This window comes from Trichinella spiralis (genome assembly GCF_000181795.1).
Source record: "Trichinella spiralis strain ISS 195 chromosome Unknown Scfld6, whole genome shotgun sequence".
In the NCBI taxonomy this organism is placed as follows: Eukaryota; Metazoa; Nematoda; class Enoplea; order Trichinellida; family Trichinellidae; genus Trichinella; species Trichinella spiralis.
Genome location: NW_003526945.1, coordinates 276,780 through 297,229, shown reverse-complemented (window position 1 = coordinate 297,229; position 20,450 = coordinate 276,780). Strand labels below are relative to the sequence as shown.

The 20,450-nt window shown below is 32.5% G+C and overlaps 7 protein-coding genes across 7 annotated transcripts; 2 read left to right on the top strand and 5 right to left on the bottom strand.

Annotated features, from left to right (window-relative positions):
* Positions 1 to 103: 103 nt before the first annotated feature.
* On the bottom strand, positions 104 to 849 carry Tsp_10073a (conserved hypothetical protein; the record flags this gene model as incomplete). The annotated part of the gene is made up of 4 exons (XM_003373180.1): positions 753 to 849; positions 360 to 420; positions 167 to 200; positions 104 to 118 (listed from the first exon to the last, which is right to left on the bottom strand). Coding segments are annotated over exons 1-4 (207 nt in total), but the record flags the coding sequence as incomplete, so codon positions are not given.
* A 3,775-nt stretch (positions 850 to 4,624) lies between these two features.
* On the bottom strand, positions 4,625 to 6,221 carry Tsp_10072 (vesicle-associated membrane protein 3). Its single transcript, XM_003373179.1, has 8 exons — positions 6,166 to 6,221; positions 5,592 to 5,688; positions 5,431 to 5,509; positions 5,288 to 5,341; positions 5,043 to 5,094; positions 4,886 to 4,916; positions 4,767 to 4,859; positions 4,625 to 4,714 (listed from the first exon to the last, which is right to left on the bottom strand). The coding sequence occupies exons 1-8, from the start codon at positions 6,219 to 6,221 to the stop codon at positions 4,625 to 4,627; spliced, it is 552 nt and encodes a 183-aa protein (XP_003373227.1).
* Positions 6,222 to 6,654: 433 nt separating this feature from the next.
* On the top strand, positions 6,655 to 9,542 carry Tsp_10071 (zinc finger protein). Its single transcript, XM_003373178.1, is given in 9 exon segments — positions 6,655 to 6,703; positions 7,163 to 7,222; positions 7,451 to 7,466; positions 7,562 to 7,761; positions 7,976 to 8,076; positions 8,138 to 8,227; positions 8,244 to 8,288; positions 8,858 to 9,012; positions 9,083 to 9,542. 9 exon segments carry the CDS (start codon positions 6,655 to 6,657, stop codon positions 9,540 to 9,542), a joined length of 1,176 nt encoding a protein of 391 aa, XP_003373226.1.
* An 836-nt stretch (positions 9,543 to 10,378) lies between these two features.
* Positions 10,379 to 14,728, bottom strand: Tsp_10070 (putative metal cation transporter, zinc (Zn2+)-iron (Fe2+) permease (ZIP) family). Its single transcript, XM_003373177.1, has 5 exons — positions 14,428 to 14,728; positions 11,587 to 11,743; positions 11,065 to 11,240; positions 10,775 to 11,005; positions 10,379 to 10,611 (listed from the first exon to the last, which is right to left on the bottom strand). The coding sequence occupies exons 1-5, from the start codon at positions 14,726 to 14,728 to the stop codon at positions 10,379 to 10,381; spliced, it is 1,098 nt and encodes a 365-aa protein (XP_003373225.1).
* Positions 14,729 to 15,102: 374 nt separating this feature from the next.
* On the top strand, positions 15,103 to 15,851 carry Tsp_10069 (hypothetical protein). Its single transcript, XM_003373176.1, has 4 exons — positions 15,103 to 15,144; positions 15,196 to 15,351; positions 15,568 to 15,637; positions 15,799 to 15,851. Exons 1-4 carry the CDS (start codon positions 15,103 to 15,105, stop codon positions 15,849 to 15,851), a joined length of 321 nt encoding a protein of 106 aa, XP_003373224.1.
* A 514-nt stretch (positions 15,852 to 16,365) lies between these two features.
* On the bottom strand, positions 16,366 to 19,895 carry Tsp_10068 (hypothetical protein). The gene is given in 16 exon segments (XM_003373175.1): positions 16,366 to 16,463; positions 16,702 to 16,783; positions 16,865 to 16,969; positions 17,198 to 17,346; positions 17,425 to 17,495; positions 17,562 to 17,770; positions 17,848 to 18,155; positions 18,283 to 18,412; positions 18,470 to 18,703; positions 18,776 to 18,884; positions 19,024 to 19,115; positions 19,185 to 19,234; positions 19,355 to 19,455; positions 19,528 to 19,603; positions 19,678 to 19,801; positions 19,821 to 19,895. 16 exon segments carry the CDS (start codon positions 19,893 to 19,895, stop codon positions 16,366 to 16,368), a joined length of 2,013 nt encoding a protein of 670 aa, XP_003373223.1.
* Positions 19,896 to 19,976: 81 nt separating this feature from the next.
* Tsp_10067 (hypothetical protein) lies at positions 19,977 to 20,390 on the bottom strand. The gene is made up of 2 exons (XM_003373174.1): positions 20,255 to 20,390; positions 19,977 to 20,170 (listed from the first exon to the last, which is right to left on the bottom strand). The coding sequence occupies exons 1-2, from the start codon at positions 20,388 to 20,390 to the stop codon at positions 19,977 to 19,979; spliced, it is 330 nt and encodes a 109-aa protein (XP_003373222.1).
* Positions 20,391 to 20,450: the final 60 nt, after the last annotated feature.

Sequence of the window (20,450 nt, the reverse complement as noted above, 5' to 3'; positions counted from 1 at the left end):
CCTACATAAATGGAACTTATCGCAATATGTTTTCACGAAAATATAAGCACATTCGCTGCGTATGCTGACAAACAAAGTTAATGAACCAAAAAAAGTAATTTACCAAATGTCTGTGATGCTGCAAAATTTGAAAAAATAATATATAGTGATAATAAAGTTAATTAACTTTCAATCTGTCTAAAGATGAAGTCATACTTAATCTTAATATGAAAATCAAAAAGAACAGTTTTACAGTGAAAAATATCTTACTTATATATTACATACAACAAACTTGGGTAATTTCTTAAACTAAGGAATAACTTCACCCTTTCAAAGTATCCTTAGCCCTGCTTCACAGATGCACAAGAAATTGCATTTACCTTTTACCTTCTCTTGTTCTGCTTCGTGCCGTCCGTGTTTTCACATTTTCTTTGCTCCATTCTTTAAACCTGCAATAATGATATTAAATCAAAACTATCCTCACTTTATCACAAAGTAGAATTACAACAAATATAATCATTAAGTGCTGTCTAATTAAAAAATAACTGTTTACACAATGAGTATAAAAAGTTTTAAAAAAATAAAATCAGAAAAATGGAATACTTGTCAGTAATTCTGCAAACCGACTTCAGCGGCTATTTAACGCTATAATGAACTCAGAGAACGTTCAACGATGCTACTAATTGGCACGTAAATTAAACAAACAAACGCACCCTTACTGATGATAAGGCGCGTTATAGCGATAGTTATTTGCATAATGCAGCGTTAGAAACCGGTTTTTAGTGCGTTAGAACTTTTGGCTGAAGATAAATTCTTTGCTAAGCCGCGTTGCAATATGGACAGAAGAAATGCACTGTTAATTTCTACCATTAGGAAAACATTTATCTATTTAAAAATTCAAAAATGACCTATATATTTAAATTCCAGTCAAAATATAAACTATCTGACAAAAAACGCATTAACAAAACAAAATTGACTTAAACAAAACACACCTATGTATATCTGAAAATTTTCTTAAGTCAGAAAACCAAGTAGCTGAAATGAAGCTAATTTTTAAGTGAACAATTTTCGGGCAAAAGCTTGCTTATGGTCAATTGGAAAGTGCACGTTAGCTACTGCAAAGGTGATTTTCGAAAGACGATATTTTTATTGTAGATAAACAATCCGTACAGGGTGTATTTAATCAAACTGAATTGTACGGAAATTTGGCGTTTATTAAGTCAGTCACCTCATGTTGAGAAATCTTCATAGAGAATACACTGAGAAATTCTGCTCAATATCGATTCTCAATTGCATTTTTAAGTGATTAAGACTTAAAAATAAAAAAAAACTAGCACTTACTGCTAAATGCGCCATTTTCTAATCGTTAATGTTCATTGTCTTTGAATGATCATTAAAAAATTATTTTTCAGAAATTATTCCAAAAAATAATAATGAATAAAAAGCAAAAATAGTGTTTGGCTTCAATGTTTGTCTTCAGCCAATTTTCCAATCGAAACGCTGAGCTACCATCCACGGACAGCCTCAAACTGAAATGATTTCTATGTCAACAAAGCCAACGACCTTGCATGCAAATTTTTATTTTATTCATTTCTGCTGATAAATATGACTACTGTAGATTTTTCATTGCTCTTTATTTACTTAATGCCCTCGGTTTGAGGAGAAAATTTATTGAAGCTTTGCCAAACATATAAACACTTCTCATTACACAATGACCCTGTCCATTGTGTATGTTTGGTGGACGTTGCTCCAAACAAATTCGTATGTATCTGTGGTGATGGAAGTGTTAGAATTCATTTTGATGCAGTGTCTAGTGTGGTAGTTTATCTGATAGCTGGGTAATAACTTTAGAAAAGAAATAACGCATTATAGATAACAGGAAGCGAAAATACATGTAAAATATTATTTTATTTTGCTTTCGTCTGTCAAATTAGAGTTTTAAATTGATCCCCAGCTAAATTGTACCTGAATAATCCATTTCCTACAGCAACGAATTTCTGTTTTGAAGCTGGAATCTGATTTGCACTGGAATTTTAAATAGAAAGTTTTATCAATTTAGATGTAATTATTAAGCAACTATTTTTATTCTATGTTATATAGTATGAAGGTAATTCAGGTATTATGTAAAGATTAATCGTTCTATCTTGTTTTTTCAGCATGTATAGTTTTGAAACGCAGTTAACTGAGCAACTATTCGCTCTGTTCCATGATCATTCCATAAGAAGTTTTAATTTCAAAATTTCAATAGTTCTTTTGGGCGTAAACATTTCGACGATGTAGATTTTGACAAATTAAAACGCAAAATGTTGCAGTTGAAACTTATATAATTTTTATAAAATGTACATTTGAAAACAGTTTTGTTTCGATGATTTGGAACATTGCATAAATTGATTGAAGTGATCTTTCTTTTACTCTATGCCGACATTTATACAGACACCGATGTCTACTTCCACGTCATTAACTAGTAAAAAATGACACTTGATCATCAGATTTTGTAACATTTATTTTCTTAAATAATTTTCGAACCTAGTTGGTGTTCATTTTTCAAATAAACTTAATTGTGAAAGTTCAGTGCAAAAGTCGATAAAAAAATCCTTCCACACGATACATTTGATTAATTTATCTGTTTTGGTCTTTTGTGAAAATTATTTGCATCAAAGAATTCAATCTGTACAGTTCATCATCAAATGGAACTTATTATTTACCAGCTGCAGTTTGTCGGCAACAAATTGTTTATTTCAATTTTTGTAATTTTCAAAAAAGAACATTAAACAATACATATATATATACATATATATAATAGTTGTTGCTTATTTGTTTTTGTTTGCTTCAAAAGCAACTCTGTGACAAATGTGATCAGCGGTTGGTGTGCAATCGTTGAGAACAGCGTCAGCTTGAGCTGCTTTGAGTAAACAAAGCTTCACGCCTGGACAAACAATTTCGACGCTCTGATATTGCCGTTCAAATTGAAACGCAAGAAGTTTGTAATAATTCAATTTTCCTCATTAATTGAATTGAAATAGAAAAAATATCAGGAGAAAATGCACATTTAAGCGGTAAAACAATCGTGAATAAAAAACTTTATTTATACATTTTATAATAATAATTTTAAAAAAATGTTTTTCAAATATGGTCGATATTGAAGAGTGATGATTCACTGTTGACAGTGTAGCACAGTGCACAACCGAGCAGCATTGAGATAAGCAGTTTGAATTAACTGAATCGATGACACATATGTATGTATATATATATATATATATTAAAAATTGTCCGCGTGGTTTATCCAGCAACGCTCCACTTCCGGGTGCGGATTGTGGACCGGAAATAGGTAAATTGAATTTTCTTGAAATCGTTCGCGATTTATAATTGTAAATTTCATCAATGAAAATGGCATTCAAAATTGATTGTGACCGGGAAAAAAATTTTCCCCCTTCTCACTTGGTTGCATGATGTCGAATGTCAGTGAATAAAATATTTAAATATTCTTCAAAATAACCATAAGAAAATCAATTTTTTGGGAGAAAGAATAAACAAAAAAATAAAATAAAATGTATTGAGTTTTTCAATTTCATTAATTTTTTTAATTTTTAGTAGTTTTGGAGAGGAAGTGCGCGGACGGGTGGAACAAAAAACGTGGACGAAGACTGCGTCACCTGTTTTGCTTGATCGAGTGAAGCTTGCTTGTCCGTCCCCAAGCAAGCATCCGTCGGCCAAAACAGATCAATAACGTGTCGATCGATTTGCATTACAAAGTCCGCAGAACAGAATCAGACGCAGACTTTGGATAATTCCAACACTGTGGAGAGATATACTGTTGAAAATGTGTGTTTTTGAATTCTCTGTCGATTCCAATTTCCATCAACACAACTCAATACCAACTCTAAAAAATAATATTCGACAAAATCACAAGCAAGCGAGCAAAATAATAAAATCAATTTTTTTATATTTTCTAAAAATAAAAATCCACTTTCGTGATCGTGTGGGTAGAAATGGGTGAAGAAAATGGCCCCTCTGAAGGTGTGCGTCCACACGGTTGACTGAGCATTGTCGTGAAGCCAGAAAGGGCAAATTTGCCATTTTGTGAAAACGTCGAATTGGAATCGATCAACACCAACAACAATAACGTCTGGCATTGTTGGAAATCGATAAAAATCCAACGCTAAAAACCGTCTGCCAACCAAGCGCCAGACAATTTCATCTCACTACTTACTATTTCCACATTTGAGATGGAGGCAAAAAAATTGAAAAATAAATTTCTAACTATTTTCATAATCACAGGCGACAAAGTGGAGGTACAAAAAATTTACTAAAATTTAAATAACAGCGAATACGGAACATGTTATTGCAGAAGTGTTTGGATCATGTAAAATCAGCAATGCGAAGAATGGCCGCATGAAATCAATAGAGACAATGAAGCGACGTCGACGAACGACAACAAAACCAAGAAATCATAAACAGCAAGTTCAATAAATAATGGTAATACAATAAATACGCCTTTTTGCCCATGAAAAAGTTACATCTGGACAGAGCATAACGTCAAAAATTATGCATCTGAACACACATTTTTTGCACATCGAAACATGAAAATGCAGATTGCAATCAGTGGAAAACAACATTTAAAGAAAAAAATTGAACACATTAAGTTTTATAAACGAGTTACCGGAACGCCATTGATCAATTGAAAATCTACTTTAAATGTTTTTTTTTTCTGTTTAATTCGACGTCGAAACCCAGACTGAAATTGAAAAAAAAGCAAATTAAATAAATGAATGCATACGCATATTAACTACGCAGGGTGAAATGCAACTGAACAACGGACAACTAACAACTCTATACACTACAGACACAATTTTCAATATTACAAAATCACACACGGACAACTGAAAACGTCAGTGTTACTACTTACCAGCCGTGTGTAATTTATTTCGTAGCCCACACTGGAAAATCAAAAATTAATTCAGTAAAACATTACACAACAAGAGAAAAAAAAAACAAATCCCCTCACCCCAAGAGTGAAATGTAAAAGACAAATAATTAAATGGTCAAAAAAAAGGAATACGTACCGACAATGATGATAATTATGATCAGCACAATGGCGCAAATGATAATTATCATCTAAAGTATAAAAGAAAAGAAAAGAATTAACAATCAAATCAAGTTGTCGAAGAGAAAATGAAAGTTGCCGTTCTGCTGTGAAATGAACAGTTGAATCATTTAATTAAACAAGACGAAAGTGCACCAGTGTGCTGTAAGCAAACCGAGCAGATAGATCTATTTCTCACCTTGCAATTCTTCCACCAATATTTACGCTTAAGCGTCGCTGCACTTTTTTCAAACTGCGAAGCACCCTCTTGCAACGCATCTACGAAAAGCAAAATTCAAATAATATTGAAAACAAGTTCCCCTACTAGGGCGTTGTCAACGCCAATTGAATAAGGAAATTGAACCGACCGGCACGATCGTCCAACTGGGACAACTTGGCGTCTCGTTCCAAAACTTTCTCCACGTTCACTTTCATGATGCCAACCACCTTGAACGAACGATGAATCAATTTTTTTGCTTTTTTTCAAAATGCACGCTATGCAAATTTAAATATCAAACTGAGCACCAACCTCGTCCACTTGCGCCTGAGTTTGTTGCAAGCGTTTACTCTGCGGACGACCCTGTGCCACAGCTTGACCATCCGTCACGCCAAAATTCGGTTGAGACCTGAAAATTTAACAGATACAAACAAATAAACAAATATCAAAAATGAATAATTTTCTGTTTGTCTGGATCAATTTACATTCATCGGTGGGCAAAAAATCATCAGATTGCTAATATTGTTAGGCTAACTAACTACGTTCGACCAACGGAAACGTTGATCAAAAGAGAAATTCAACAACTAATCCAAATTAGTAAACAACCTCGTAAAAATAAAAATCAAATTCCAAATCAACTGCAACTGGACGCTACATTTTCGAAAGAGGAATATTGATTGAAGCTGACGAGGAAAACACTGAAAGAACCAACGCCCATACTTACATGATAAACAAAGTAAACGGCAACGAAATACGAAATCAAAATATGAAAAAATGACAACGATGACCAAACTGTCTCTCTTTTTACCAAGTTGACAACACACCAAGTGAATCAGGACACTCAGCAACACCAACTGCTTAAATACTGATTGGCAAGGACATTTACAATTGCTCAGCGAATCGTTCATACTGTAGTTTACCTAAATAAACAAAAACAGCCATACTGTTTGTCTTATTGAAAATTTTCAAATTCCACTTTAATCTTCACAATTCACATTATTATTATCATTTTCACTGAATAATTATGCATTTCGATTTTTATATTGCAAAATGAAAGCAATCGACAAATGCAAAAAAAAAATAACATTTGACATTCAGCAATTGATAATCTTGGTAATATTATGCACAACATCAGACCCAGTTACTTATTTGGAAGCTTTTATGGAAAAAAGAATTAAAAATTATGATACACTGCTGTACTTTGAATTGTTATTGTGAAAGAAAATTTTTTTGATACATCCATTGGTTAATTTTTATCAATATGAATATATTTTCAATCAGTTTCTTGTCTGAAACATTTGTACTTTGTTTTTGTACAAATGCTTTACCAATGGTACAAATATTGTCCAGAAATTTAACAAAACGTTTTTAAAAAATGAGAAATTTTAATACTAGAACACAGCGAAAAATGAAACTTTTTGCTAGTTCTTTTTTCCACTTTTACCCACATCTGATTACAGTGTATATTTAAAAGTTTCAGCCAAATGATATTTCTGACTGTATTGAACACAACATTTCAAAAATTTACTTAAAATATAACACAATACTTGTTATTATTTCAATCAGGATAATGCAACGATGCAATAGTACAGTAATACACGTTTAACAACGACAGATAATTAAAAATTATTGGCAAAGCAATAGTGCGCAGATTTTTATAATTTATTATTCTAAGCATAAAAATTAAATAAAATTATTAACAATATTATAGCCTGAATGTCAATGCTTTTTTTTGACATTGTTTATTAATTACAGTAGTTACGTTACTAGGTAGCCTGAAACACGTAGCATTAGTTGCGAGCTGAAACTGATCGAATGCAACTTGTTTTTTTAGCAAATATGTTTTCATTTTATTCTTACCATTTCATTTTTTTTATTTTTAGGACGATTATTCTTAATACTCAATTTTATTGAAGGCAATTACGGTAATAAGCAACTTGAAGGTGTTTAATGTGATTTGTTATTGTTCAGGCATATTTTATTTTTGTTTGTTTATATTTTTTTATTCATTTCTTTTTATGTTTTAATATATTTTTTAATGTCTGGATTTATTTTGGTTATTTTTATGTTTATTATTTTAATTTTGTGTTACCTGCTTTTTAATAATTCCTTCTCTTTTATTTCCACAGCATACTGTTATCTGATGTATAAGAATTTTTCTGTTACTTTAGATATCAAACATGTTAAGTAAGATGTTACTTGATGATAGTTTGTTTTTTCGGTGAGTGTTCAACAGCGAGTTGTTATAGCTCAGCTTATTTGAACTGTTTCGTTTGTTTTAGTCTGCTTATTCCACGCGAATTGCTAGGCAGTTCATCTGTTAAACATCGTACACCAGGCGATGCTGGACCTCGTATATGTACAGAATGTCATATGTGGTTTGCAGAAGAAGATAGTTTTCTAGATCATGCCGAATTATGTTTGATGCGAACTATAAAACGCACTTATGAAAACCTTTTTACCAAATATATAACTAAATCTGGTATGGGTATCAGCTGCGCATAAATGTTTAAAACTTGAAAACAGAAACACAATAATGGCATTTTTTGATTATGGTTTTTCTTAACTGGGTTGTTAATTATTGTAGCAATTTATATTTTCATGCAAGTTTTATGAATCCTTAAATTGGCATAATTTTGTGTTTATGTGATGCACTGTACAGTTTATGTAATATACTCTTAACTGATTTTATTTAGAAGGTCTAACTACGACGAATATAATGAGGGAATCTCCGAAAAGTATAGTGAACCCTGTTCAGACACGACCTCTACCTCATTACAGGAAGGCCACATATAATGTAAGTTAATTTTAATTCATATTAAGGCTGTTTTTTTTTCTTGAATTTACTAAAAATGAAGTTCCAATTCGCTGATGATATTTTTTCCTGTAATCTAATGCTATCTTCATCTTTGTCATCATGCGTAAGCGCGCAACTTTTTGACAGTGTTGTTTGTATATTTTTAGATTCGTTGGCACAATGACAAGGAAAAAGTTGCGCATTTTACTCTAGTAAATGAATCTTTATATATTCCATTTATTACTTTATAATTTTGATGCAAAATTTCGTGTATATTTATTGTATTTTGAGCAGCAATGTGCAAGTTTAATTTCATTTACTCTTTTGCATTTGTAAGTTTGTAGTGTTGTTATTAGAATAAAGTGCACTTTTCTTTTCAGTTTTCTTTTTGCCTGGCTTTGTGCTTTAATATTGAGAAATTATTTTTGAAGTAAAAAAAGGTTTTAAGATTGCAGCATTACTAGTTCAATTTTCTTTTGCCATTGTTTGTGAACAGAGAAAGTCGGTTCAGTAGAAAGAAGCAGTGAAAACCAAATGATGATTTGGTTTATGCTATAACGCATTGATTGCATGTGTCGAGTTTTACAAATATAATTTCAACGTTTATTTGCTATAGGCGTGTGTGTGTGTGTGTTTGTTGTTGCACGTCTCGCAGTTTCTTTTTGGTTTCCAACTTAATTAAATAGTTGTGTATTTAAGATGATTTTTATATAGTGAATTTTTCATTAATTAAAAAGCGAGGCTATTGGGGATTTGAAAATTGATCCAGTTGTATTTATAGCGTGAGAATACAAGTAGAGCAGATGGCGGTCCACCTGTATTAGAAGTAGCAGCACAACCTACCAAGAAATATAAACGTATGTTTCCAATTGGACCTGACGGAAAACAAGTCCGTCCCAAAATGAAATGTCCTTCTTGTGGACTCATTCTTTACAGGTATGATGATTTGATTGTTTCGTTGGAGTTTTTTGAAAAATTTTTGAGATTTGTGAATTTTTCCGTTTAGGCATAACTTCAGCACTCATTTTCGCACACATACCGGTGAGTTGCCATTTGCGTGCGAATTTTGTGAAAAACGTTTTCGCACATCATCCGCTTTGGTTGTGCACATCCGGTGCCACACTGGTGACAAGCCTCACGGTTGCACAGAATGTTCATACCGTTGTTCAACGAAACGGAATCTGGATCGTCATTATTACAACAATCATATTCGTCGTAGTAGAAGAGCTTTGTTGCGCAATAGACAATTTATGTATGGTACGCGCAGACAAAGCGGAATTCCAGAAGAAGATTCACAATCGATGGGCGTGATGCCTCACGATACGATGCTGCTGATGATGGATGGAGACAGCTTGAATGTTGGCGAAGTTGTAGCCCTTTCATCTGAACAAGAGGTGATTGAGCAGCGACAAGAATACGTCTACCTTGATGAAGAAGATGTTAATAAATATCTTAACGATCAATAAGCCCGCACATTCCATTCACTGTAAAACATATACGTATACATATACACACATACGTACATATACATATATATATATATATATATCACATATAACATATAAAATACAAATAACATAATGTAATATAACATTTTAATATAATGTAAAATGCACATAGCAATGGAATAGCGTTTACTGTTGGAATAACGCTTACTGTTCGGTTATTGTATGTTTGTATGTTGTTCAAATCAATCGATACTAATTGCTGCTTAACGCTGAATTTATTTCATTGTAATCTGTATGTTATCATGCTAATCGTAAGTTTTATGGTATTCGGAAAAATAGGTTACTCAATTATACAGCAAATTGAAAATAAAATGCCTCTTATTTGAATGCGACTCGATATTAAAATGAAAAGTTGAAAAAAATAAACAACGTCGATCAATGTAACTTACTTTTTACACATGTACAGTACTTCTATCTGAATGAACACAAATAAAATTGAAAACAAAATGCTAATTTTTTCCCTAAAAGCTACACTGCAGTAAAATTAATATATGCAGTGAAAACAAATAAAAACAAAGAACATATATAAATTGGCCGAATAAGGCGTGGTGTAATTATTTCAATTTGTAAACTTGTAAACAACCAACCAACTTATTACTTGAACAAACATGCGTGCAAATTACTGTAAATTTTGCTTACTGTTTTTTCGTGCATCATTTTGCGCACTAAACATTAAGTGCAAGATGAAAGAAAAAGTGCAAAAAAAACAATGAAAATTTATTCAAACTTACAAACACTTGAAATATTAGATTAAAAAAAAATAAGAAAAAAAAAATAGAAGACAAAAAGGAATTTCATGTGAACTGCACTGTAACGTTATTGCCACTTGGATCGTTGTCCTCGTGCCAGTGTTCGGAGTGTGGAGTCATAATTAGGAGAATTCCAATGAGAAAGCAGCCGACCATCATGGAGATGACTTTCAACAAGTTCGACTGTTCATTTTTCAGCTCGTCCATGATAATTTCAAAAAATGTGATGTACAGAAATGTTCCAACCGACAATGCGGAGAAAATCATAAACAGTAAAACTAAACAAGAAAAAAAAATCCCACTCAAAATGAAATTATTATTCAAAAAGAAAATTGTCGACAAAGACAAAACAGATGCAATGGAGTTATTTGCATAACGAATTGAAACAAAACAGAACTACAGTATTTTTAAAAAGTAAGTAATTTAAATATTCATACGTACATTTCAATTTTTCGTCAATATTCGCCGTTTCAATGCCGATGCCAATACTAATACCGGCAGGACTTGCAATGCTGAAAAGGAATACACAGAAGCAGACGAACTTTTTGCTATTTCTGTGAGTTCTGACGAGTTGCAAGCCGAGGCTGAAAGCGATGAGCGTCTTGTGACTAATTACAGCAAAAAACAAAGCCAACACTGCGGTTTCTTTTGTCTGTATGCCAATACTGAGACCTGAAAATGATGTACTTGTAAAAATTGTCAATTTTTCCAAAATCCAAATTCAAATTTACCTTCTAATACTGAATGGAACATGATCGACGTAAGCAGCGTTAAAGAACGTATCCAGGAGATATGATCAACTGCCCGATCACTACTGGCAGTGCTACATTTCTCCACTGGATGGTCAGGTTGACCCAACGCAGATTCAACTCTTTCAATGCCAGCTCCATTTCTGCTTTCTTTTATACTTCTAAAATTTAAATAATAATAATAATAATAGCACAAGAAAATGCAGTCTAATTAAATTAGCAACTGCTTGTTGTAGGTAGAGTTTATTTTGTGACAACACTGTCACGACAGTGTTGATGGAGTGGAAAATTTAAATATACAACATTAATCAACCACTTCACTCTATTCTATTTTCTATTTTTTAGAATAAAGTATTGTTTTTCGACAGTAAATTCACCGTCACCATTTTCACTTTTAATGATGGCAATTGATTTACTTTATTTAAAAAATAAATATCATTTTTTGTGCTATTCTGGCAATGACAACTGGTAAATAGAGAATAACGTCATCGGGAATACACTTACGAACAGTTTTCAACTTTGTCCGTTGAATTCTTTTTGCCGACACAAATGACGGTAACTTCTTCGAGCAGAAAAATGAGAAAAAAGCCTATGCAGGCAATAATTTCACTCAACGGTATTTCGGGAAAATTGAAATCTTTCGCAATAAATTCAAACGCTTCTCTAAATACATGTAAATTTCATAATAACAACAATAATAATACAAACAAATTTTAAAATATAATGTATCAATTTTTTCAAAAAAAAATTAAAAAGTACAATTAATCAATTGAACGTGCATGATGATTCATAATTAAAAAGCACCTATAACTACTTTTTTTTTTAAATTTCTCTTCAAGTCAACATTATGAAGTTAGCTTGTTAATAAAAATTTAAATTACCCTCCCCCCCCTCTATCTACAAATTTTCACTAAAATTGGCAATTTTCCAATATTAGCCAAATTTTGATATAGTACTACAGAATAATTGTCAAGCGTAAATTTTGGTCATTGTGCGCGCGCTTGATCAAGCTCGCATGATTGTTTTCACTTTTTGATTCGAGCCGTGCATTTTCAATGTTATTATCAATTTAAAACCGAACGCGTGCGTGAAAGGGAATTAAAATGACGATTGAAGTGAAAAATTCTGGTTTGAATTCGAAATGAATCAGCTTAACCCAAATGAATACAATCCAGTTGTGCAAAATGGAATACTTACATCGCTTCAACTGGAATAAAATGACCAGCAGAAACGACGCATTGCAAAGCTTTTTCACATTTGAATATCTCGAATTGGTGGAAACGGTGTTGTAGTTTTTGAAAAAAATTCACGCATCGATTCAATTTCAATTTTCAAGTTTTTCACAAATGACAATGACAACATATATATTATATACATTTACATAATGCTGCGAGAGAATAATTTGAAAATTGTTTGGTGATGCGAATTTCTGTTTGTTGAAATTATCTGTAAAAAAGATCATTGCTGGTTAAAAAACAGAAAAAGAGAGAGAGAGAGAGAGACTGAGATGTCAGCCAGGTTATACTTGAATCGTTGTGACATTTTGCTGAAGATCGTGAACGTTGGTTTCAAAAAAAAAGAGAAATAGAAATTTGAATTGCAATGAAAAGCAGAGTTCAATTTCAACAACATCTGATGAATCAGCTCAAATGTACAAGCGCAGAATTAGACAAATTATCGCAGTAATGCAAATGGTCACATTATCTATCCCCTTCATCAGTTCAAGGACGACACTGCTGAGGGCAAGATCCAATCACACTTTGATAACGCACGAACGCACGCACTTCAACTTCCTGTGTGGACAAATTGGTGAGGTAATTTAATTGTTGAAAATTTTGAAAATCATTTCAATTAAATTCTCATTTGCAATAAGATCAAATACCAACTACACTATATCAGCACCATTCAAAACAACCATACAAAATTATTCGTAATATAAAATGATACGTAATGAAAATAATACTTTCTATGAAGCACTGCTTAATACTATTCACTTGAGACGAAAACAGTTGTCAATCAACAGTTTAAATTGCGTCTTTTTTAGAACAATGATTTGTATCCAAGATACTTAAATGATTCGCATTCATTCGAAAATCAAACAGAATCAACAGAAAAAAAAGTCAAACTGAAAATTATCATTTCCGGGGATTACAAAAAGATAAACCCCATATTACACAACGATAAGCAGAAGAGTGTCAACAAAAGAAACAAGGAAACACTCACTGACCATCGAATGATAAGAATACTATTTATACCATTATTTATTGTATAAAATTCGATGATTATGAAAAGTTCATTTTTTATTTTTTTAAATTAAATTTCACATCACATAATGACAGACAATGATTATCATGTTACAGATTTGTAAAGGTATAAAAATGTACTACAGTACGGTATGTGTAATAAATTACAGGATTTTGAATGAAGTGCAGTAAATAAACACCCACCACATACAATATCAAAATTAATCGAATACATATATACGTACATATTAAAAGATAAAATGTTGATTAGAAAAACAAATTGAAATTTCCAACTAACAACTGAACCAACTTACTTACACAGAAAAGTGTTTTCCGAAAAGAAAATGCTATAGAATTTCTCAATTTGACAGCGCAGCAATGATTCAAATAAAACTTATTCAAAAATATGAAAACAAAAAAAACAAACATTAAATAAATCTGTTGTGTAAAGAATGTCATTTTTTGAATAGCATCAGTTTTAAAACTTCATAATAGTAAATTAATTGCACAGAAAAAAAGGATCATGCTCACATTTGATCAACACAAAACAGTGTGGCTATTAAAAAAAAGCAATTTATGTTTTAATAAACTTGTCACGACTCTTTTGTGTATTAGGTTATCAAAGTGTGGAATTTCAATGAAAAACCAGCTTAAAGAATCATGTAACTGCATTTTATCATCAGCTGTCAGTAGCACTTTCGAATGACAATACTGTTTGCCTATTTGTGATGAATATTGCAAATTCGTATGGTGTTACAATTAACATAATTACATCACAACAATTAAGAACATATGAAATATAGATACGTAGATGTAACTTTATAATTTCTTAATTAAATTATTACTTTTTGATCAAATAATTCTGATGTGATGTGCAATTAATGGGACAGCAGAAGAAGCATCATTAAGTAAGTTGAAATGAATATGTTTAAAAAAGAGAAAATTAAAATTGCAAATAAATTCACAATTGCAATTGAATTTCAATATTTGTTGTTTGTGGTTGTCATTTCACACTGCTTTAAGAGGAGCGATATTTTTCAAAGCAAATGTTTGCATTGTGAATCAAATTAGACATGAATTAAAAGTTGAAAAGTGATCTTACCTAGCTTCGGGCATAAGATGAAGAAAGCAAGTGCCGAAAAATACACCTCCACTTGCACAAGTGATTGCGCATATAGTCGGAGGTCGCCATTTGAAATTCCAACTGGATCTTCTCTTATCCGCAAAAGCGACCGTCTAACAAGCAAAAAATACATCATTTTTCTATTGAAGAAGAAGAAGAAAATCCATGCATGCATGATGAACAAAACAACTCTACTGACCAGAAGGGGCAGAGATCCAAAAAGCATCGTAACTACGGTCATCAACAGCAGAAGCAACGCTTTCACAGCCCAAAGTTCCATGTTGATCAAAAAGTGGCAAAACGAAACAATCTTGTGGTACCTCAAAAAATTGAAATGAAACCTCACAGCAATTAGCAAGAGAATGACAAATTCGTCTTTGTCAGTGTATGATGGGAAAAAACTAGGCTAGTTTGTAAAGTGATATTTTATATAGCATGTGTTGACAGAATAAGGTCAGCACCAATGGTTGTCACTTTCGTATCAACCACTCCACCGATAAAATGGTTCTATTCTAAACAAAATAAGAGAAACGACAGCCCCGCAGAAAACAAGTGGAACTGATGATGCAACTAATATATATATATATATCCAATAACTGATTACAGAGAACGGAATGAAAAAGTATATCAGAAAGAAAACGATGTATATATATAATGAATGCGGATGTTGTTGCTTCAATCAAACAAGAAAACAATGTTTAAGATGAATAATTAAACTGTCATTCATGTATCATTTTACAATTTAAGACGCTTTTATCGTTGCGTCATGACTGCACCTACCGTTTGCAGAATAAATACCTCAACCAGGAAATACGATTAAGCTGCAGTCGACTGCAATTCCGTTCCAACGTTTACTACAATGAGCTGCTGTTCAAATTTACACGTGCCATAATTCGGTTTAAAGTTTTCTGAATAAGAATTTTAATGTAAAAAACGTTTAATTTAAACCAAAAATAAATATACATTGCAATCCTGGATTTTATTGTTATTTTTTTTGTTTCTATTAAATTTTATCAATAGAACACAGAATGTTATTTAAACTTACCGGACGAAATGCAAACCAACTTTTGAATAAAATAAAGTTGCCGTTCCAAACAATTTGAATTGAATTTCGAGTAGAACGTTATAGAATTTTACGCAATAAAAATAGTTGTCCAGCCAACCGGTCGGTATGCAGAGTTAGTTGTAGGTATGCATGTATATAGAGAGTTTCAAAGAATGAATTTTCTACATGAAAAAGTCCAGTATAATAAAAATTACACGTTTCTGCTAAAAGTGCACTGCAGTTAAAATAGCGGACAAATTTTCATTTGCTGTCTCCTGTTCGAAATTATTATCTCTGTTCTTCAGCTAGTTTTAATAACACTGTTGCTTTGTTGTACACGCCTGCTCGTAATAAATAGTATATCTCGTTTTCCACTGGAATTTTCATTTTATTCACATCTAAAACAATTATATTTAACAAGTGATAAAAGAAAATTATAAATACCTTCTGAAAGATAATAGTGGAGGCAATTTTTCCATTTTCAAAAAGCAAAGTTGTTTGAATGATCGTCCAACACGTTTAAGCTTTAAAATGATCATCAAACTTTCTTCACAAAAATGTCCAATTTCAAATATTTAAAGTAAATTTTTGAAAAAAAAAAAGAAATTACTGCTAATAAGAATCATTTTCAAGAAAGAAGACATAGAAGACAATGAAGAAGAAGAAGAAGAAGAAGAAGAAATTGAAGTATCAAATACACAAATAATAATTATTCAATATTATTATTCTCACTGTAAAAGCGGCAAACTATTGGTTCTAGAAAACTGCTCAAATGATACTTCACATAGATGGATTTAAATTCAATTAAAGTAAATAATTTTTAAAAAGGGTGAAACTAATAAAATGATGGATATTGAAAGCTGAATTTTATATTATGAAGTATCAATGAATTTTGCATATATAGGACCAAGCTTTTCCATGTTAAAAATGCACACATATTCCAAAAATTCCAGTGCACCTTTCATGTTACCTAAAATGTAAGAAAAAAAAAGAAAAATCACTCGTCGAAGAAATGAAAAAAAAAGTTGCCACTATTTTGTTGGTTTAGTCAAAGTTATGTATGAAACAGAATCAACCGGTGCTCAATTAATTTACATAATTATCAAAATTATTCTAAACAGAAAAAAAGTGTAATTGATGAATAATGATTCGATTTTGAGAGGAAAAAATGGAAACTGAACAGAAACAAGTTGAACAAGCAAACGAACCTCGAAACGGAACAGTGCTTCCCGGATTTTTCAACTCTTGCTCAAAGAGTTGGTCAATTTGTTTGACGGTAGGAACAATAGTCTGCAATAATTGTAAAAAATGAATTAATAATAATTATTATTGTTATTATTGGTGTCTTTTTTTTCAACAGAAAATTCTCACCGCCAAATAATCCCAGACGTTGACCAAAACGTTGAAAAAATAAGACAATTCCAAATCTTCCTGAAGTCCCATTACGTAGCACAACGGGGGTGGCAGCATTTTCCCCTTAAAAACAAACAAAATCCTATTTAACCACTCATTCAGTTTCTGTTTCGTCAAAAATAAGCAAGTCATGGACGAAAAGCTGGTCCGCTTGTTAGAACAACACTTTTGAACTTTTCCATATTTCTAATATGCTTTTCATTTTATATAAACGTTTCGGTGAATTTATTTTTTAAACTTTATACTTTATTATAAAGACAATAAAAAACAAAAAAAAATAAAAGGACTTACTTTCATAAATAAAAGCATTATCAATTCTAAACGCATCAGCAAACTATTCTCCAGTCTGGATTTTTTGGACAAACAACCTTCCACTTCTGCGATGCACATGTAAAACAAGCCCTTCAGTATGGAAAAACAATACCACAAGCAAGGATAAGCTGAAAATAAATAGCAAAATAAAGTTTATGCAATTATTGGATTAATAATTTGAAAAAAGTCATGAGCCAGTCAGTTACCTTCAGATACAAGCATCAACAAATCGAACAAGAATGGATACTTCTGAAGTTCCTTCTTGTATGCAACATAACTGAAATGGAAGAGAAAAAAAGTTGAACAATAATTTTTATGATAATAATAATAATAAGAGTAGAACATTTCAATGTCAAGGCAAACGTATTGGTATTTCGTCGGAAAACGGCTGCTATTTGGAAATCTTTCACCACGCCAACAAGAAGACAAATTTTTCGCCAGCTGTTTGCAAGCTACCAAGCTATATTTAATTCCCCTTTTTTTTCGCACACGTTCAATACAAAGTTTATCGAACAGCCTGCACAGTTTGAGACTTTGTTTCGCATTCCAAATCTACAACATTCAGGATAATAAATTAATAAACAAAGTAAAAATCAGTAGCCAGAAAAAACAAATATAGATATATATACCAGGGGCGCAGTACAAGCTATGGCACCGCTTGCTTCAGAAAATGGCATAAAAGATTTACGGTCCAACATGGCTGGATTTTTTTTGTAATAATATTTCAACAATTGCCCACGTACATTCAACTTCGAAGCGGTTCTGGTAATTTCTGCTTTCAGTTCTTTTTCCCCCAATGCAAATTTATCTACTTCAGGCTTGGCAGTGCGAATCAAAAATGCAATGGCTATCATTCTGGCATAAAAATACTGACTTCGAACGAACATGCCAAAATACTCGCAAAGTTTACCGTACGACTTCATGACTGCACTATTGTCTGAATGAAATAGAAGTATAAAAATTAAAATTGAATTTACGAAAACAAAATTCAATTTACCAAAATGGTGAATCAACAAAGTGCAAGCCGTCTCGCAGAGTTTTCTAATTATTTTAAATATCTCTACGGAGTTCAACTTGGGCGGTTTTCCCAGCAACAGCAGAGCATCCACAGCCCAACTTCCATAATCCTCCAATGCCATGCTTATCAAATTCAACGCAAACGGAACATAATTCGATAATATGGCTTTGCCAATTCTGAAATTAAAAAATAATAATGAAGGACAAGTAAAAAAAAATAAAAATTCATTTGACAATCATGGCATGCCTGGGCATGATCGGTCGGCGACGTTTTGCAAGCATTTTGTCCGCTTTTATCACTTTGCGCATGTTAATGGCCCAGCGGCTGCACATCACCTCCGCTGGGAATCTGCAGGAAAAAATTGGAAATTTCGTTTCAATCACATGTTGGCGAGTTCTCATCAAAAGTCGGATCGCTTCGTTGACATTCCTTGGTACCATTTTGCAAAGTTTAAAAAATCCTGCCAACTGAATTGAACAAAATTGAAAAAATATTTAAAAAGCAACAACAACAACAACAATATTCAAACAATGATAAACCTGATATGGATGGGTTGATGTGAACAAAATATAATTCAAATATTCGCTCATTGCTACTGGACCCTTGACATAGCTGACACCAACTGCACATTGTAGGAAAAATGTCCTCCTGGAAAAAAAATGGGAAATACAATAATTGATCAAATTTTCAACATGTTGTTCTCCGGCGTTACTGAGAGCAATTTCTCGAAACCATGCCCGACAATACCGTCTTAGGAGTAGAAATCACCTTGTCCAACAGTGTATACCGTGAAACATATTTGAACCGAAATGACCTACCGGACTTTCGTTTACACCGACGGCGCTTGTTGTATCGACAATTGTGAAGCAGAATTTGATACTTAAAAATGAAACTAATTAATCTGATAAAAAAAATAACACAAATAACAGTGGACATTCAAATATTTACCGTCAAATCAAGACATCTCTTTCTGAACAATTTCATAGACGAATCATCATCTGAAAAAAAAATAAACATAAACAATACAATACACATCGATTTGATGCAAATTTTCAAACATCCATTTTACAATCAATCAATTATCGAATACGTTCTCAAAAAGTATCAAATACACTCACTGCGATTTTTAGTAAAAGCATATTGCCAGAGGCTCTCCAAAACTGCTTCCCGATATTTATTTTTAATGGCCATTATCGTACGGCAATAAACATCCAGAGGTCTGAAAATGAAAACAACAACAACAAGCAACATGAAAGGAAATTTAAATAAGAAAAATAAAATAATTGTCTACTTCGACAGGCCGTAAATTATAAGTTCCGGAACATAGGACAGACATTTTTCAGCGCGACACAACTGTGGAGGCATTACTGAAAATTGATGCCGGTTGATTGAATTTTTGAAGTAAGCAAAAAACACAGAATAAAAAAATAATTCAACGAACTGCGCCTATTTCCACGGAGAAACTGCACCACCAGAAAACTTGCTACACGAGGAGAACAAACGCAAAGTCGAAACAGAAATGGAAATTCACGAGCTGGCTTATTTCCTTCTGCCCACATGCCTCTCTAAAAAAGAAAAAAATACCCCTACTGATGGTGCAAAAACAATACAGAAATTGTCATTTTCAGTGGGTAGTTTTTTCTCCAACAATATTAGCATAAATCATTTGAGTATGAGTAGAACTGTGAAGAGGAAAACTTACGCTGAAATAGCGAGTCATTTTACTCGTAACTTCGGGATTCATGCTCTTGATAATGGCGCCGTAAATTCTGGTGTTGCGCATGACGGACCGCATTCGTTCTCTGCAAAACTGTATACAACGTCTGCTCGACGAACGCGACGAAAAGCGTCGCTTGTACTCCCTGACCACGGACCAAAACTTCTCCACGTCGTTTTTAAATAAATAATTGAAAAACACCAATGGAAATCGAACCCTTTAAAAATGCAATAAATAAATGATGCATTGAAGAAGAAAATGATGATGATGAGGATGGTGAATTAATAATTTGCAAATGTACTTACGCCATGCCGCAGAGTATCCAAATGCAACGACCACCGTGCGACATGCCCATATCGTACAGCATTGTGAGGTACTTTTTCGAATCGACGGGCAAAAGTTCGTGGAGACACCAGGACAACAATTTGATCATCCATTTGCCGGCAGTGCAATTCAGAAAAAATTTTATCACTCTGCTCCGTTTATTTGTGCGCAAT